The 19,918-nt window shown below is 41.0% G+C and overlaps 1 protein-coding gene across 6 annotated transcripts in view; it reads left to right on the top strand.

Moving 5' to 3' along the window:
- Positions 1-19,918, top strand: part of sik3 (SIK family kinase 3) — a 300,542-nt gene that overhangs the window by 223,057 nt on the left and 57,567 nt on the right. For all 6 annotated transcript variants that reach the window (XM_043676612.1, XM_043676614.1, XM_043676611.1 and 3 more), the window contains exon 6: positions 1,296-1,419. In XM_043676612.1, the coding sequence (XP_043532547.1) occupies positions 1,296-1,419 (124 nt within the window). The remainder of the gene's footprint in view (positions 1-1,295; positions 1,420-19,918) is intronic.

Raw genomic sequence — 19,918 nt, 5'->3', positions numbered from 1 at the left:
ACCATAAGCTTCATTTGGAGGCTCACTGAAGACGTTACCTATTATGGTGACAAAACGTCTGAAAATGAACCTTACAGCTCAGCAAGCAAATCTACATCCAGATCTAAATAGTATATTATTATTGCTGGACAGCAAACAGATTTAGCAAATAAAAGAGCATTGACCACATGATCTTAAGTAGAAGCCACAAAGTGTTTGCTGACACCAATAACCGTGGACGACTACATACGTGCGCTCATTTGGGAACATATAGTTCCAAACACTGACATCATTGCGGAAACTTTACATGCGATGTCATCAACAAATTAGGTTGGGAGCAACAAGGAAAGCCCAAGAGCTGGAAGGTCCTCTCTCCCTTCCATGCCTGTCCCAGATCTCTCCCCTACTTCCCCAACAGTTCTCTCCCCTTTTCCACTTCCCAGGTCCACCCGATCTTTATCCTCCCATTCTATACCCTCTGGAATATGCACAAGTGGTACACAGTGTAAGTGTTGGTGTCAGCAAATGCAGTCAAATATAGAACTGCTACCATAAAATTATAAATTCTCAGGAAATCTTTATAAATTCCACTCAGATCAATTAATACAGGCTATGCCATAAGACTTGGAATTGTACTTGTATTCTCTTCAACATATCCATGGATCCTGTCGATGCCTTGTTGTTGAAGGATAATTGTGTCTTACAAAATAAACAAGGGATTGAATTGTTTTCCATTTGTATTGACAAGTAGAACTGATAATATAAATCTTGGAAAAAATGTATGCTCATTCTCATATGTTGAGTTCAGAAATCTTCTCCCCATCTTCTCTCCTGGTCTGTCCCAAAGCAATATATTTTTATAAATTTAGAATGCAGTAAATAAAATAATGCTCTTTATGTGAGGAAGTATAACTATCACAAATAGATAATACTATTTTGAACAGAAGACTGAAGTTTTACAGTGTCTCAAAGTGTGCATTTTATGAGCAAAATATATATCAAATTATCAGTTTTTTTGTACAAACCAAAACATGTTAATACTGTTGTGGCTGTTTCCTTTCGCTAACACCTCCCTGAAAGATATGAGACATGAAAATGTTTTCATCCTTGTGTACATGAAGGTATTCAGCCAATTGAGTTGACAGCATAAGACAGATTAAAGAGTTGCTCAGGACTGAGCAATTCCTTTGGCTTTACTGAACTGGAGTATAGCAGTAGGGAAAGGGAGCAAATATAAAACAGGTTAAGTGGCTAAAAGGTATAGTGTTTTTCCTGGTAATATGATCCATTTTAACACCATTTAATGTTCCTTGCAGAGTTTGGGCGTGGTCCTGTATGTGCTGGTGTGTGGGGCCTTACCATTTGATGGCAGCACACTGCAGAACCTGCGAGCCAGGGTACTGAGCGGGAAATTCCGCATTCCATTCTTTATGTCAACAGGTAAGAACTTTAATTTTGCATGCAACGGTGAGTGGTAAAAAATGGTGCTGAAAGATTGATTGACCCATTGGTGTAATTTTTAGTGGCAAAGTTAGATCTTTGAGTGATTCAAAAGTTTATTGTTTATGTGAATATATAAATATGACTAACTGAAAAACGTCTGTTGTAATCAAAGAGCATTGTTAAGTAGAAGGCACAACATAAAAAACTATGATAAAGTGGTAGTGAATTCTCAGGAAAGCCTTATAAAATACATGTTTTCTACTCCCAGATCAATTAATATGAACAATATCATAAGACTCGTTGGAGGCAGAGGGGTGACCTTATAAAATCATGAGGGGAATGAATAAGGTTAATAGACAATGTCTTTTCCCTGTGGTGGGGGAGTCTAGGACTAGAGGACATAGGTTTAGTGTGAGAAGGAAAAATTTAAAAGGGAAATAAGGAGCAACCTTTTCACGCCGAGGTGGTGCGTGTATGGAATGGGCTGCCAGAAGAATTGGTGGAGTCTGATACAATTAAAACATTTAAAAGGCATTTGGATGGGTATATGAAAAGGAAGGGTTTAGTGGGATATGGTCCAAGTGCTGGCAAATGGGACTAGATTAATTTAGGGTATCTGGTTGACATGGACGAGTTGGATCGAATGGTCTGTTTCCCTGTTGTATGCCTCTATGACTCGTAATTGTGCTTTTATCCCTGTCATGAACGTTTTTCTGTGGTTACAATACAGAAGCAACTGCTAGTGTATGTTTTACTATCTTTACATCGTTATGTATGCAACTTATTTCTGAATTCCTTATAATTTCTGAATTCTTAGAAATAATCCAAGCACAAATGTTAGCATTTTTATTTTAAAGTACTCAACTCACAAGATGATCATTTCAATCATGCTATTCTTCGCTAATTATTTATGTATTAATTTAAGATGCAGTCCCTTTTCAATACCAATTTGATTTGCATATGATACTTTGGTGGTCTTCGTCTTCATCAAATGTTTGTACATTGTTGAAACACTTTGGTAGTTTATTCCAAGTTATTTGCATGTGGCATGAAGTGATATCTAAGCCTCATGGGTGTCTTACTAGGAGTTGCAACAAATGCCTGCATTTTTCAGTTTGCAGACAATTAGTTTTAAAACAGAAAGACTTGGTTTAAATCCTGGGTTCAACTGCTATGCTTTTGAGGAAAGAAAGAACCAACTAATCTCAGTGCTTCATCTAAGTAAGCTAAGGCAAGATGAGTTTGACTGCCTTGCTAAAGCACGTCCTGTTTTAATTTTTGTGTTGACTGACTTATTAGCAGATGCAGAATACGCAGTTGCCATGATAATAATTGTGAGACAAGTATGAGATTTAATGTCTGGGAAATATTGTTTCCTGGAAGTTCTGGAGCATTTAATGGAGGTCTGATTTAAATTTTCTGTGTTAAGTTCCCAACAGTAGCAGGTACGTATGAGTGGATTGCTTTTTGTTGGGCAGGTAGGCAGCTGGGGAATGAAATTAGGAGAAATTGGCATTGCTGAGGGGGTATGGGATGAGGACGTCTGCTCCTAATTGTGGCTGAGAAATTGATGTTGTCAAGCATGGAATGTGCATTAGATAGGGAAATATTTGGAGCTCGTCTCAATTTAAGCCAGGTCAGCTTCCAGAACAACCCAGGCTCTTGACGTCACTTGATTCAAGGAAGTTACATATGATTAAAGTTGACACTTTCCGTTTATTATTAATGTACACTGAGCACCAGACATTAGAGGGCAAGAGACTAAAGAAGTTGGGAGGTGGGAGAAAGGGGCAACAGACACTGGGCAAGAATTGAAAATCAGAATTTTGGGCAAATAACTTGGATAGTAGACATTGGAGTTGAGAGTGTGTTGCTGGTCAGGCAACATCTTGAGGAGCAGGAGATTCGACATTTCAGGCATAAGCCCTTCATCAGGAATGAGGCTTGTAGGCCAGGGCTAAGAGATAAATGGGAGAGGGGTGGGGCTGGGGGCAAGGCAGCTGAGAAAGCGATAGGTGGATGAAGCTGAGGGAGAAGGTGATAGGTCGGAGGGGGAAGTGATGGACAGATATGGAGCGTGGTACCGAGTTGGAGGCTTGGGATTGGGATAATGTGGAGGGAGGGGAAATGAGGAAGCTGTTGAAATCCACATTTATCCCGTGTGGTTGCAGGGTCCCAAGGCGGAATATGAGGCATTCATCCTCCAGGCATCTGGTGGTAGTAGTTTGGCGGTAGAGGAGACACAGGACCTGCATGTCCTTGAGGGAGTGGGAGGGGGAGTTGAAGTGTTCAGCCACGGGGCAGTGGGGTTGGTGGGTGCGGGTGTCCCAGAGATGTTCTCTGAAACAATCCGCAAGAAAGCGTCCTCTCTCCCTAATGTAGAGGAGACCACACCAGGTGCAACAGATGCAGTAGGTGACATTGGTAGAGGTACAGGTAAATTTCTGACGATGTGTAAGGATCCCTTGGGGCTTTGGACGGAGGTGAGGGGAGTGGTGTGGGTGCAGGTTTTGCACTTCCTACTGTGGCAGGGAAAGGTGCCAGGAGTGGGGTGTGGGCTGGTGGGGGGCATGGATCTGACGAGGGAGTTGCAGAGGGAATGGTCTCTCTGGAATGCTGATAGGGGTAGGGAGGGAAATATATCTTTGGTGGTGGGGTCCATTTGGAGGCGGCTAAAGTGGCGGAGGATGATGCGATGCATGCAGATATTGGTGGGGTGGAAGGTGAGGGCCGGGTGTTTCTGTCCTTGTTGCGTTGGGAGGAGTGGGTAGTGCGTGAAGTGGAGGGGGGGCATTGTCAACCATGTGGGAAGGGAAGTTGCGATCATGGAAAAAAGTGGCCATCTGGGACTTTGAGGTGGAATTGGTCATCCTGGGAACAGATGCGGCAGAGGTGGAGGAATTGGGAATAAGGGATGGTGTGCCATGTAGCACACTGACCTCAACACCGCTGAACCCAGGCGCCAACTCACAGACACCTCCTCCTACTGTCTCCTTGATCATGACCTCACCTCTCATCACCAAACCATCATCTCCCAGACCATCCACAACCTCATCACCTCTGGTGATCTCCCACTCTTAGCCTCCAACCTCATTGTCTGTGAACCCCCCCACTACCCGATTCTACCTCCTATTGAACATTCACAAACCTGACTGCCCTGGTCAACCCATTGTCTCAGCCTGCGCCTTTCCCACTGAACTCATCTTTTCCTACCTCGACACCGTCCTTTCCCTCCTCCAAGACTTTTATTTCCCTGGCCCCCAACGCCTCATCTTCACCATGGACATCCAGTCCCTGTACACATCAAACCGCCACAACGAAGGTCTCCAAACCCTCCATTTTTTCCTCTCCCACCATCCCAACCAGTACCGTTTCACTGACACCCTCATCCACCTGGCTGAACTAGTCCTCACCCTCAACAACTTCTTCTTCCAATCCTCCCACGTCCTCCAAACCAAGGTAGGAAAAGATGAGTTCAGTGGGAAAGGCGCAGGCTGAGTCAATGGGTCGACTGGGGCAGTCAGGTTTGTGAATCTTCGGTAAGAGCTAGAATCAGGCAATGTGGAGTTCATGGACAATGAGGTTGGAGGCTGTGGGTGGGAGATCCCCAGGGGTAGCCATGGGCACTCGCCTGGGACCCAGCTATGGCTGCCTGTTGTCAGATACATGGAATAGTCCATCTTCCACAGTTACACTGGCACCACCTCTTCCTCCGCGACATTAATGACTATCAACACTGCCTCGTGCTCCCATGAGGAGGTTGAACAGTTCATCAACTTTACCAACACTTTCCACTCCGACCTCAAATTCACCTGGACCATCTCAGACACCTCCCTCCCCTTCCTGGACCTCTCCATCACCATCTCCGGCGACCGACTAACCACAGGCATCTATTATAAGCCCACCGACTCCCACAGCTACCTGGATTATACCTCCTCCCACCCTACCTTCTGTAAAAACGCCATCCCTTATTCCCTTTCCTCCACTTCCGCTGCATCTGTTCCTAGGATGAACAGGAAGTCCCAGAGGACCTCCTTCTTCCATGATCGCAACTTCCCTTCTCACGTGGTTGACGATGCCCTCCATCGTATCGCCTCCACTTCACGCACTACTGCCCTTGAACCTCACCCCTCCCAACGCAACAAGGACAGAAACACCCAGCCCTCACCTTCCACCCCACCAAAACCTCTACATACATCGCATCATCCTGCACAACTTCCGCCACCTCCAAATGGACTCCACCACCAAAGATATATTTCCCTCCCTACCCCTATCAGCATTCCAGAGAGACCATTCTCTCTGCGACTCCCTCGTCAGATCAATGCTCCCCACCAGCCCACACCCCACTCCTGGCACCTTTCCCTGCCACAGTAGGAAGTGCAAAACCTGCACCCACACCACTCCCCTCACCTCCGTCCAAAACCCCAAGGAATCCTTATACATCGTCAGAAATTTACCTGTACCTCTACCAGTTGTCACCTACTGCATCTGTTGCATCCGGTGTGGTCTCCTCTACATTAGGGAGAAAGGACGCCTTCTTGCGGATCATTTCAGAGAACATCTCTGGGACACCTGCACCCACCAACCCCACTGCCCGTGGCTGAACACTTCAACTCCCCCTCTCACTCCATCAAGGACGTGCAGGTCCTGGGCCACCTCCACCGCCAAACTGTTACCACCCGACGCCTGGAGGAAAAATGCTTCATATTCTCCCTTGGGATCCTGCAACCACACGGGATAAATGTGGATTTCAACAGCTTCCTCATTTCCTCTCTCCCCATATTGTCCTTATCCCAAGCCTTCAACTCGGCACTGCCCTCTGGACCTGTCCATCACTCCTCCCTCCGACCTATCACCTTCTCCCTCACCTTCATTCATCTATTGCTTTCTCAGCTACCTTCCCACCCCCCCCCCAAGCCCTACCCCCTCCCATTTATCTCTCAGCCCCAGCCCACAAGCGTCATTCCTGATGAATGGCTTATGCCTGAAACGTCGATTCTGCTGCTCCCCGGATGCTGCCTGACCTGTTGTTCTTTTCCAGCAACACAATATCGATTCTGAACTTCAGCATCTGCAGTCCTCACTTTCTCCTAGTTGACATTAGAGGGCTTGCACATTGGAACTAGTGAACTAGCAAGTTGGATATCTGAAGTGAATTGGAGTGTTGGATAATAAATGATTGCAAAATTAGTTTAAATACCGAAAAGGTTGGATTGTCATGGCTCTTTGACTAAGTCACCTGCTGCAACTCATTGTCTGAGCTCACAGAAATATATAACTATTCGGAACAAGAACTGGAGGGTGCTGGGCGCATAGAACATTGCTGTACTAGAATCATTGCGTTTTGAAGTGGGGGCGTGGGGGTCCAAAATGGAAAAAAAAACAGTACAATATAGATTATTTTTACTTTTCAAAACATTAATGTAATTTTTTGCAATTTCTTCTGACTGTAAAGTTTACCTCTTATTTTAATATCTTATCAGTCTCTATGTTGAATAAAATGCAAATTGCAAAACCATGTAGGCTGTATTTAAAAGACACTCAAGTTGGGTGTCAAATTTCATTATCACGAATGTATCATTTATTATGAGCATCAGTAGCTTTAATATAGGCTTTTCTGGATCGTTAAAATATTTCTTGCTTTTGAGCATTTAAATTCTAAGGATGTTTAAATTGAACAAAATATACTCAAACATTTAATTGAAACGGAATAGGTTTTCTTGTTTTGAATATATTACACAGTAATCTATGGGGATTATCTTAAATTCAGTAAATTGATCTAAATATACAAGTCATTTTTACTAATTTCCCAAGGCAATGTTTTCATTCTTTGTGGTTAACACTCTTATTATCCCTAATTCCCTGTGGTCCAGCTGTCAGTGATGTTTAATTGGAAGCAGTAGAGTGCATGACTTAATGGCCACATTTGACACTGATTGGTACTGAATAATACAGTAATTGGAGTATTAGATGGTTCATCAAGTGGGAAATTTTGTGTCAGAGCAGTTGACTGATTCTACTTAAAAACTACTTTCGCGTTTAGTCTCTCAGTACTTTCAGTTAATTTTGACATGTGTCCAATCCATTTTCTGGTCGTTTTGGGATTTTAGAAATATACCTGATGTACTTTGATACATTTTCCTGAACGTTTATAATATGAACTAATGACTTTACATGTCAAATAAAATAATGTTAGTGAAGAAATTCAAATTACAAGTAAAAAGACTGAAATTGATCACGTATGCTTCTGGATAAAAAAACTTATTGATGAGAAATTTGCAGTGTAATAGATTTTACATGTGCATTCCTTCTTAGTTAGGGTGTATTACAAGACAACCTTATAGCATTTTTGTATTATGTCACTTGCTGTTATCATCCTGTGGAAATTAACACTTGAAAATACCGTATTTAACTTCAAAAACAAAATTTGCATATTGCAAAATGATTCTTTTTTTAACACATGTAAGTGCTTGCATTACTGGATCACTTTTGAGTCTCAAAAGCTTACTGAACAATATATTAAATAATTTAAGGAATTATTCATTTGTAAAAGGGAAATCTAAATATGTGGCTTCAACTGACAAACAATTGGAAATACAGTTTGATTCCCTAAGTTGGTCTTTTGATCTGGTATTGCACTGATCATTATACTTCAAATATTATCCATATCTTATGGCATTTTGAATGGAATTCTAATATAGAGCATGATTTACAAGATTTTAATTGATACCAAGAAGCTTCTTTTAACGCAATAATTAGTGTTTTATATCTTTGATAGTCAAGAATTTTCTTTCAGTGACAATCTAGTTGGGAGTCTGTTAGAGATGCAGAGAGATGTAAACGTCATAGGTTCCGTTTCATGCTGTCTGAGGTTACCATGAAGGATTTTCTTTCTCGACCTCTTCCCTTGCCTGTCACATGATAACCCTCAGGTTAAACCATCACCAGTCCCCCCCAACTCTCGCTCTCGCTCTCTCTTTCTCTACTTTATTGATATACATATCCATTTTTTATATTTGACCATTTATATTCTTTGTAATGAATCAAGTATATTATAGAGTTTGTCAAATTCAAGATGTAAATAAACAGTTAAGTTAAATTTATCAATCGATGAATGTATTTAATAAAATTAGTACTTTTGTAATCATATGAGAAGAAGGAACATACATATGGGCAACATTATGCAATGGAAATTAATTGTTTAAAATAGTGTTCCAGATTCCCAGCATGAAGAATATGTTTCACTGGATCAGTGATTAAACAGTTGGCTCACACCTCTGCAGTTAGTGCTTGCTGTCAATTTATTCTGGTGGTTGGAGGAACTCCCTACTGACTGATTCAAACTCCATGCACACAGTGATTAATACTCAAATTCCTGTGATTTCTGCTACTGCTTAGAAGAGTTCTGACAATTGTGTTTTAATAATGGTGCAGATTACTGTTATATAATAATAATTGGATGGAAATTTCTTGTTGACTCTTTCACCTATTTACTCACCAATTTGGCTTGTGTTCCTATCTACAGGTATTGTTGTAACTTGTAAATTGAGCTAGTGGGGTCCACGAAACCAACACGTTTTAATGGGAGAAAGTGAGGACTGCACATGCTGGAGATCAGAGTCGAGAGTGTGGTGCTAGAAAAGCACAACAGGTCAGGCAGCATCCAAGGAGCAAGAGAATCGGTGTTTCAGAGAAGAGCCCTTCATCAGGAATGAGGGTTGAGAGCCAAGGGGGTGGAGAGATAAATGGGAGAGGGGTGGGGCTGGGAGGAGTAAGCTGAGAGTGCGATAGGTAGACGGAGGTGGGCATAATGGTGATAGGTCAGGGAGGAGTGTGGAGCGGATAGATGGGAAGGAAGATGGACAGGTCATGAGGGTGGTGCTGCGTTGGAAGTTTTGAACTGGGATAAGGTTGTGGGGGGGGCGTTCTTCCTTCTGGCATTGGTTGGTTAGGGTATGGCGGTGGAGGACGCTCAAGACCTGCATGTCCTTGGTGGAATGGGAGGGTGAGTTGAAGTGTTCGGCCACGGGGCAGTGGGGTTGGTTGGTGCATGTGTCCAGGAGATGTTCTCTGAAGTGCTCTGCAAGTAGGCCTTCAGACAACATATAAGAGTGCTTCAGAGGACATCTCCTGGACACCCACACCAACCAACCCCACCGTCCTGTGGCTGAACACTTCAACTCCCCCTCCCACTCCACCAAGGACATGTAGGTCTTGGGCCACCTCCATCGCCAATCCCTAAGCACCTGATGCCTGGAGGAAGAACGCCTCTTCTTCTGCCTTGTGTCCCTCCAACCATATGGCATCCATGTGGACTTCACCAGTTTCCTCACTTCTCCCCCCCGCCCACCACTTTATTCCAGTTTCAACCTTCTGACTCAGCATTGCCCTCATGACATGTCCTACCTGTCCAACTTCCTTCCCACAAAGGCACTTCACCCTCCTCTCTGACCTATTACCGTTACTCCCGCCTCATCTACCTATCGCGCACTCAGCTTACTCCCCCCAGCCCCTCCCCCACCCATTTATCTCTCTACCCCCTCGACTCACAAGCCTCGTTCCTGATGAAGGACTCTTGCCCAAAACATCGATTCTCCTGCTCCTCGGGTGCTGCCTGACCTGCTTTTCTTTTCCAGTACCCCACTCAACACATTTTAATGATCTGTCATTAGATTTGTATTTTTATTGACTTGCTGCAACTTATTTCTATTTTATGCTAACAAAACAATAGTATACTTTTTTCAGTTGAGCATCTGACATCGCCTTTTTGAAGTTAAATGGGGTCATCAACATTTTTAGTCATTTTGCATAAAATCAAAAAATGAAAAGCATTGGTTATAAATGTGTTGACTACGTTCTCAGTTATGAACCTTTTTATATTAAATTATATAGAATTTAATGAAGTCATATTTACAGTTTTTCTGTACAGGTACAACATTCTACAAATAATCTAACTTGCAATCGTTAGAGGTTAAAATTTGGTATTTTGTGATAAAGAAAATTATAAGAAGAAAAGCATTCTTGTTTTCAGTACACTTAAAAAGGGAAATGTAATAGCTGGTGTCCCTGTCTCTGAGCCAGAAGCTCTGGGTTCAAGTCCCACCTGAGGATTAGACAGCAAAGGAAGGTGCATGGATAATACAGCCAAACAACTAAACCAATAAATTTTTCCAACATGCACCAATGGCATATAGCAAATGTGGAATAGGATCCTTGTCAGTCATGATGAAAAGAAGATTGGACCCTTGACCAACACTGTTTTTAGCTCCAGACCACACCATGAGTGTAAAAGTGCATGCTGTCAACTCTGATTCCCTGAGTTAATTGTGATACATCACTAAGTATTTATAATCTTTGCTGTTTTTATTTTGGCAACAACTCTAAAGGGAACATTTCCTATGCATGCAGTACTGATAATCTAATTGTCTGGGTTTGCTATTAACATTTTAAAAAATGCACCTGTTTGCCACAAACTTAGAATCAAGGTCTTTTCCTATTTTTTGGTCTGAGTGATCCTTGATCAATTCTTGTATCAGTCCTTAATCAGTTTTTGGATCTTGTTAAGCATTAATTTGTCAACTGTTGCCTCTTAAAACATCCCTTTGATAATTCAGTAAGCGATAATGAGATATAACCTGGAGATGTTTCAAGTAAATGTGATTCTAAGCTTGAGGGTGGAGAAAGAATTAGAATATTTAGTTTAAGTACAGCTTTCGTAAAACTAATTTTAAAAATTGACTCAAATATTTTTAAAAATTCATATCTCGTGGGATTCAATATGATGAACCTCTGATTAGGAGGTCATTTATCTTCCAACTGAGCCATTTGTGCTGTGTAGAACTTTCTTGCTTAAAACCTTCACATGCTAGATCTAATTTAAAGATTATATGGAGATGCTGGTGTTGGACTGGGGTGAGTAAAGTTAAAAATCACACAACACCAGATTATAGTCCAACAGGTTTATTTGGAGCTATTAGCTTTTCCAGCCCTGCTCCTTCGTCAGGTAGCTGTGGAGCAGGACCATAAGACACAGAATTTATAGAAAAAGATTATGGTGTCATGCAACTGAAACGATATATTGAACAAATCTAGATTGCTGCTAAGTCTTTCATCTTTTAGAATGGGTTGCAGGTTTTGGTTCATTTGTATATAAATCCCAGAACTTCTTTTAAGTCACATTCTTAAGATAACTTAAGGTTTTATAAAAAAAACAAGTGACATCTCAGCTCAGACAATGTGTGAGGTGACCCCACTACTCTATATACTCTCTCACACACACTCTTACATATTCACACACTCACGTAGATCCTCTCTCAGAGACACACTCTCTCAGACACACATACACACCCCACAATCTCACCCATGCACACCCCTTTCGGGCTTATACTTCATCACATTCATGCACACACTCTACCAAGCCCCCCCCACACACACACTCACTCACGCTCTCTCTCACACATTCACAAACACTCTCTCTCTCTCACACACTCGCACACACACATTCATAAACATCTATGGCATGAGTTTGTATTCACAGATACATTCTATTTTGCTCAAAAAGCACACAATCTGCAGGCAGGCAATCCATATAACATTTTTTACAATTCCTACTTTGGAAATAGAACCAGTCTGACTCAAGATTGTGATACAGACATACTTTAACCTCACACCTTTAATGCATTGTCTGAGCTGAGATGTCACTTTTTTTTAATAAAACCTTAAGTTATCTCAGGAATGTGACATAAAAGAAGTTATGGGATGTACATATTAATAAACCGAAACCTGCAACCCATTAGAAAAGATGAAAGACTTAACAGCAGTCTAGGTTTGTTCAATATATCATTTCAGTTGCATGACACTGTAATCTTTTGCTATAAATTCTGCGTCTTAAAATCCTGCTCCACAGCTACCTGATGAAGAAGCAGCGCTCCGAAAGCTAGTTCTTCCAAATAAACCTGTTGGACTATAACCTGGTGTTGTGATTTTTAACTAATTTAAAAAGGCAGCGCTTACATAATATATCACTAAGTTTGAGATCCTGTCACAGATAGGGAACCGGAATGAATTGTTGTTGCAAGCTCTATTTTCCAAGTGTTGGAGCAAGGCTTCCCAGAATGGGGAATGTGACAGGGTTGGGCTATCCAAGGCAGGAATGGCTGCCATGGAGCTTCAGTTGGAAGAATGGCTGTGAGACCGCTTTAACGTCTGATCTTATTTTGAAACTATAGGTATAGTCTGTATCATATACATACCTGTGGTTTCCGATACATTATATTTTCAGTTTTCGTATACAATTCGCGTTATCGGTCTGTTTAGGCCCTTGAATAAAAAAAACTTTTAGCTACATTTGGGCCTGCTTTCAGAATACCTTTTCTTATGTGCCTTTTTGGTTTGAGATAAAGGATACTTGACCTGTACTTTAAGAAAGCAATGAAAGCATCTACTAATCCTCATAATTGCATGACCAATCTTTTATAAACCCTATCCCTCAGCTCTTACAAAAGTGAACCCTCTCCTTACAGTTTTTGTTGAGGGTTCATAACAACTTTCCAGTCCTTTGGTGTGATCCCATTGGGAAAGATTAGGGAACTCCACTGCTCAAGTAACAATGTCACTGGTTTGAACTCCTGCTGCTAGCTGGGAAGATGCACGTGTGTTGGCAGCTGTAGTATGCATCTGGTCCTGATACTTTCCTGGTTTTTTTAGAATTAGAATTAGAATTACAATCTCTACAGTGTGGAAACAGGCCCTTCAGCCCAACAAGTCCACACTGATCCTCCAAAGACTAACCCACCCAGACCCATTCCCCTGCCCTATCTAATGCACCTAACACTATGGGCAATTTAGCATGCACATCTTTGGACTGTGGGAGGAAACCGGAGAACCCGGAGGAAACCCACGCAGACATGGGGAGAATGTGGCCGAGGCTGGAATTGAACCCGAGTCCCTAGTGCTGTGAGGCAGCAGTGCTAACCACTGAGCCACCGTGATGCCCTCATTAGTGGCAGGAGCTACAATGGAAATTTTAACCAGATTATTTAGTTAATCTAAAAATCAAATTATGTTTGCTTGGTCAGAGCTTGATTAATTCCTTATTTAATGCCGATCTGGTATACAGAGGAACCTCGATTATCCAAAGGACACAGGCGGGGAGTATTTCGTTTGGTTAATAGAATTCTGGATAATCGAATGCTGGATAACATAGTTTAGCTAAGCTTCGGGAGATTGCGATTTTGCCAGATAATCCGATATTTGGATAATCAAATGCCAGATAATCGAGGTTCCTCTGTATTTTGTGGTTAGATTGTGCAACGGTAGTTTTATTATGTCTGCTGTAAAAGTTGAATAGGTAACATGATTGTATTTTGTGCATGCTTTATAAGTGGAACTTTGCGTGAGCATTTTTGTCTTCTATGACACTACATATACATCACAACTCAACTGTAGTTTGAAATTCTTTGGAGAATGAAATCTTCTTCTCAGCTCAACAATTCAGCTGTGCAGTGGTACAACAAGAAACTACTTCACCTCCATGCTGCAATTATATTATAAATAAAGTTTTAAGTAGAAAACATGGAGCCTTTTGTGAATTTTGATGTTGATTGAATTGAGTTTTCAAGCACACCTTACTATCTTTATTAATTATTTTCTGAATAGAATGCAACAGAATATGGTATGTACTTCCAAATTGTTTGATGAATATAATTTGCCTTTCTGCTTTCTTCTTGCACTGTCCCACACTGACATACTTCTATGTTTGCAAAACAACAAATTTGCATTAGTCTTGGGTTTGGATTCAATGCTGGCTTGCTGTACAGCCTTACAGTTTGCACTAAACAAGTGGATCAGAGCAGGCATGTTTTCATTGCCAGTCATTGGCTTGTATTTTGCAATTGATGTTTTTGTTAGTGTTATTCTTGTATTCCAATTTGAAAAATATGTGGAGTGGGAAAGTGGTCAAAATTGACTTGTTTTTCAGAAGCCTTCCTGATTGCCAAAAAAATGAACCAGAGATATTTCACCACTTACAGTCAGACTCACCACTAAAATGATAAATTTCCCTCCCCACCCCGATCTGTATTGTGTAGGGACTGTTCCCTTGTTAGCTCCACACTCCCCACCAAGTCGCTCTCCACACCCGGCACCTTTCACTAAGAGGCAAAACCTGAACCCACTCCCCCCCAACCTCCATCCAAAGCCCCAGTGGATCATTCCAAATCCAGTAGAGATTTTCTTGCATATCTTCAAACCTCATTTACTGCATCCATTGCTCTTGCTGTGGTCTCCTTTACATCAGAGAGACCAAGTGCAAACTCACATACTGGTTCAGGGAACATCTCTGGCCTGTATGTACCAACCAACCCCACCTTCCTGTTGCAGTCCATTTCAACTCGTTCCCAATCCCTCCATGACATGTCATTCTGGGCCTCCTCCACTACCTAAACAAGGCCACCCACAAATTGGAGGAGGAACACCTTATCTTCCACTTTGGGAGCCTACAACCATACGGCCTCAACACTGAATTCACCATTTTCCAAATCTCCCCTCTCCCCACCCCATCCCAGATCCAACCTTCCGACTCAGCTTCGCCCTTGTGACTTGAACTACTTGTCCATCCGCCTTCCCACCTCTCCGCGTCACACTTCCCACCAATCTATCACAATCGCCTCCAACCTTCATCCACCTATTGCCATCCCAACTACTTTTCCCCCTGCCCCCCCATCTCATTTATTTCTCAGCCCCCTTCCCACTTCCCAGTCCTGATGAAGGGTTAAGCCTGAAACGTAGACTCTCTTGCTCCTCAGATGCTGCCCCCTGACTTGCTGTGCTTTTTACAGCACCGCACTTTATCAACTATGGTGTCTATTGGCAGTTTGACTAAATGTGTATTTCATGTTGCTTTTCCTTTTCAGTACAGCTGGTTTCCAGACTGCCTTCTTTTGATCTTTACAAAACTACCTTTGTTCAGACATCACAAATAGCAATGGCTGAAAGAAGCCATTTGGCACATGTTAGCTCATTTATTCAGGAAACATCTACTATACCTCCTCCACTATGCTCCCTGTAAAGTAGTTATCCATTTCTGAAATGATTCCAGTCTTTTTTTTACCTCCGTTGCCCCAGCTTGAACTTTATTCCATGTGTCCATCACTCTGAACTTTCTAATATGAGTTTGTCAATTTACATGTCCAATTTGCAATTTTGCCTCCATTTCTACTGTGAGGCAATAATTTGTAATGTTTTAAATTGATGTTTTCTATATTGCTTTCTGACATAACATTATAATTTCTCTTTTGAATTGTCCACTTTAAAGACTAAATAGCTCAATTCTTTTCAGTCGTTCCTCAAATCTCAGTCCTCTAATGCCAGGATCAGCTTTGTGATTCTCTATACCACTTCCATGCTCCCACCTTCTCATCACCCTGTCATCACGAACCCAACAAGTACTTCCTGCATCCTTTCCTTCAGCCAATTTTTCTTCTACCGATTTCCAGATTTTGTTTTGAACTCCCATTGCTTTCTTGAGGAAATAGTTTGCAACAGTAATTTTATTCATGTATCATTAAACAGAGATCGAATATATGATGTTGGCATTGGTGTAGCATTGACCTATATACTAAAAATAACATGATTACTGAAAATCTGAAAATAAAACAGAAACTGATGTCAAAACTCAGCAATTCTTGTAATATCTGAACAGAGCAAAACAAAGTTAATATTTCAGATTGAATGACTTCTTCAGAATTGGCTTGACTGCAAACTGCCTGTATGTAAGACCATAAGATGTAACAACAAAGTAGGGCATTCAGCCCATTGAGTCTGCTCTGCCATTCAGTGAGTTAAAGTTGGTGTAATAATCCTCAATGCTGAAAATGTATTGCTGGAAAAGCGCAGCAGGTCAGGCAGTGTCCAAGGAGCAGGAGAATCGATGTTTCGGGCATGAGCCCTTCTTCAGTAATAATCCTCAACTCCATTTTCCTGTCTTTTGCCAATAACTCTTGATTTGCATGTTGATTAAAAATGTGTCTCTTGTAGCCTTGAGCATACTTAACTGCAACCTCCTCGGTTTTCTATGTTAAAGAATTCCAAAACCTCACGACCCTGTAAAAAAATAAATTCTTCCCCATTTCTGCCTGAAATGGGTGAACCCTTATTCTGAGATTATAACTTCTGGCTGTAGACTTGCAGAAAGGGAGTACAACCTTTCCTACTGTGTCAAATCCCTTAAGAATATTGTGATTCATAAGGTTGTCTCTCATTCTTCTAAATTCCAATAATTTGAAGCCCAAACGACTCAATGTCTCCTCGTAAGATAATCTTTCAATGTTTGGGATTAGCATAGTGAGCCTTCTCTGGACTGCCAGCATATATTTCTTAGATTAGGAGCCCAAAACAATTCATATTATTTCAGCTGTGATCTGACTGGTGCTTGTTTAGTTTTATCATGACCTCACTATTTCTATATTCCAATCCCTTTGAAATAAAGGCCAGTATTCTATTTGTCTTCCCCAATATCTATTGAACTTGAATGCTAGCCTTTCGAGATTTATGGATGAGGACTCCCAAATCCTCTGTGGTGTGGCATTCTGCAATCTTTCTTCATTTGAGTAACAATCAGCTCCTCTGTTCTTCCTGCCAAAATGTATAACATCACATTATGACAGCTGCCAAGGTTTTGTGCATTCACTTAACCTGCCTATATACTTTTGCATACACATTGAGTGATCCACATCACTTGCCTTCCCACCTATTTTTGTGTAATGTGAAAAAATTTGAAAAGTTGTTTGTAGTTTATTCACTTTGCTCATCCAAGCCATTAATATATATGGTAAATAATTGTGGCCTCCGCATTAATCCTTGGTGCACTTCATTAGTTACAGGTTGCATCCTGAGTAGCCTAATGTGTGGTACCTTATCAAGTGCCTTATGTAAATCCAAATGTATTCCATCTACTGTTTTCCCTTTATCTATCCTGCTCGTTATCTCATCAAAGGATGTTAGTAGTGATTTTCCCTTGTGAAGCTATCCTGACTCTGCTTGATTTATATTTTTTTTCTAAATGTTTTGCTCTAACATTGTTTATATAATAGACTTTTGACATTTTCCTAATAACAGATATTGAGCAAACTTACGTATAGTTACTTGCTTTTATCTCCTTCCCTTTTTAAATAAGTCTGTTACATTGGCAGTTTTCCAATCTTCTGACTTTTTCTGAAAAAAAAACGAGTACTGCCATTGCATCCACTATCTCTATAGCTACTTATTTTAATATCCAGGTGACCAGTCAGTCTTTAGCTCCATTAGTTTTTCTCTAATGATAGTTATTGCATTTATTTCCTCTCCTCCTTTGCCCCTTGATTATTTCATATTTTTTGAAATGTTATTAGTGTTTTGTACTGTAAAGACTGATATGAAATATTTATTCATCTCTTCTACAATTTTCCAGTTCCACATTATTATTTCCCCATTTTTCTTCTCGAAGAGCATTATGCTAACTTGGTCTCCCTCTTCCTTTTCATATATTTAAAGAAGCTCTTGTTGTCTGTCTCAATATTAGTTGCAAGCTTATTCTCCACGGATTATTGATTATTGAAGATTGTAGCTAGCACTTATTCCATACTGTGCAGTGCCTCACTGAGAGTTTACCTTCATTCATAGCTGAAGCTTTAGCATCTGTCTTGTTCTTTCACAGTATTTACCATTTATTCTGCGTGTTAATATGTCTGCCATGTCACCCCTGCTGCTGCATTATCTTCATGGGTAATAATTGTGTATCCATTAATATAAAATTACATAGAAACCATATTGTAAACTGATTAAGCCAAAAGGCCTGTTTTAAAGTTTGTCCTAATCCAGTATGGCTATCCTGTTCTTATAGTTCTTTCAATCACCTGTTTGATCTATTCTTCAGTCTCTGCAGCACCAAATGTGAAACTGCACAAAGCTTTAATTTTAGAAAAAGATTTGTTATGCTTTCTGTCTTCAGTCTTGTAGATTTAATGTTATATTTATATCCTCTCATTTTTGATTCCTCAGTTGCTGAGAGCAGAATATTACTGTCACATCTCTTTGCAATTTTAAACACCTCTATCAAAACATCCTAGAAACTAAAATGTTCCAATATAAACCCACTTCTTGAAGTATGTATTTGAATGTGTATTTGCTCACACCAGGCAGCATCTTAGTGAAGAAATAAAGGGCAACCCCATTGAGAATAAGATGAGTTAGAGATAAATGAAGAGGTCAGGAAGGAGAAGGTGAAGTGGACAATGTTCAGCAGTAACATTCCTACACATAGATGCAGTTGCAGCTGACAAATGCAAACAACTATTGTGTAGCAAGCAACATTAATGGCAGTTGCAGTGATACCGCTGTAACATAGACATGATCTTAGTCGCAAGAGTAACTTTTGTGAATGGTTCGATATTGGGACCTGAGCTCAAAGTGCCACTTACTAAATTCAGATCACTTGGAGAATAATTACAAATAACCATGAGAAGCCATTTTGAGATTTTATAGGTGCATCGTATCCTCATATCATTTGTATGTATTAATGTCCATTATTATTTTAAATGCAGGAGTGATTGGTTGCCAATAATATTCTTCGTCTCTGAATGATCCTTTGTAAATTATTGCTTCCAAACGCAGTAGGTCCACAGTGAATTCAGTTTAAGGCATCTGCTGTGGTGTAGGTTTATCAACATGAATCAGAAGTTAGTGGGACTTTTTATATCCTGTGAAGTCCTTCAATCAACTAGCCAGGTTGATGTTGGTGGATGTGAGCAGGGCTGTTACGTCAAAGGAGACCATTATTTCATCCTCTTCTATCTTAGTGTTTTTGATGGTGTTCAGGAATTCTTGGGTGGAGTGGATGAAGTGGTGTGAGAATTCTACTAAGTGTTTTAGTCTTTGGTGAAGCTCCTTGGCTAATCTGTATGTTGGGTGTTCCAGACTATGGGTCTGAGGGGGGCTCCTGGTTTGTGAATTATGGGTAATCTGTAGAAAACTTCTGGTTCTGTGAAGGAACACTGCGAAAAAATGTAAGCAGTTCTTAACAAAGTTGAACAGGTTGAACCACAGACAGACGTGTGTGTGTGTGTGTGTGTGTGTGTGTGTGTAAAAGAAACAAATGACAGGCAAAAGTAGACATTGGACCACTTCAAACTGATGCTAGAAGCCTAGTGATGGGAGATAAGGAAATAGCAGGAGAACTTAATAAGTACTTTGCGTCAGTCTTCACAGTGGAAGACAGGAGTAATATCCCAACAATTAAAGGGAGTCAGGGGGCTGAGTTGAGTATGGTTGCCATTACAAAAGAGAAAGTGCTAGAAAAACTAAAAGGTCTTAAAATTGATAAATCTCCTGGCCCCGATGGGCTACATCCTAGAGTTCTGAGGGAGGTGGCTGAGGAAATAGCGGAGGCGTTGGTTGAGATCTTTCAAAAGTCACTGGAGTCAGGGAAAGTCCCGGATGATTGGAAGATCGCTGTTGTAAC

The sequence above is a fragment of the Chiloscyllium plagiosum genome, chromosome 35 (genome assembly GCF_004010195.1).
Source record: "Chiloscyllium plagiosum isolate BGI_BamShark_2017 chromosome 35, ASM401019v2, whole genome shotgun sequence".
In the NCBI taxonomy this organism is placed as follows: domain Eukaryota; kingdom Metazoa; phylum Chordata; class Chondrichthyes; order Orectolobiformes; family Hemiscylliidae; genus Chiloscyllium; species Chiloscyllium plagiosum.
The sequence above is the reverse complement of the archived record's forward strand: the minus strand, read 5'-3'. Positions and strand labels throughout refer to the sequence as shown.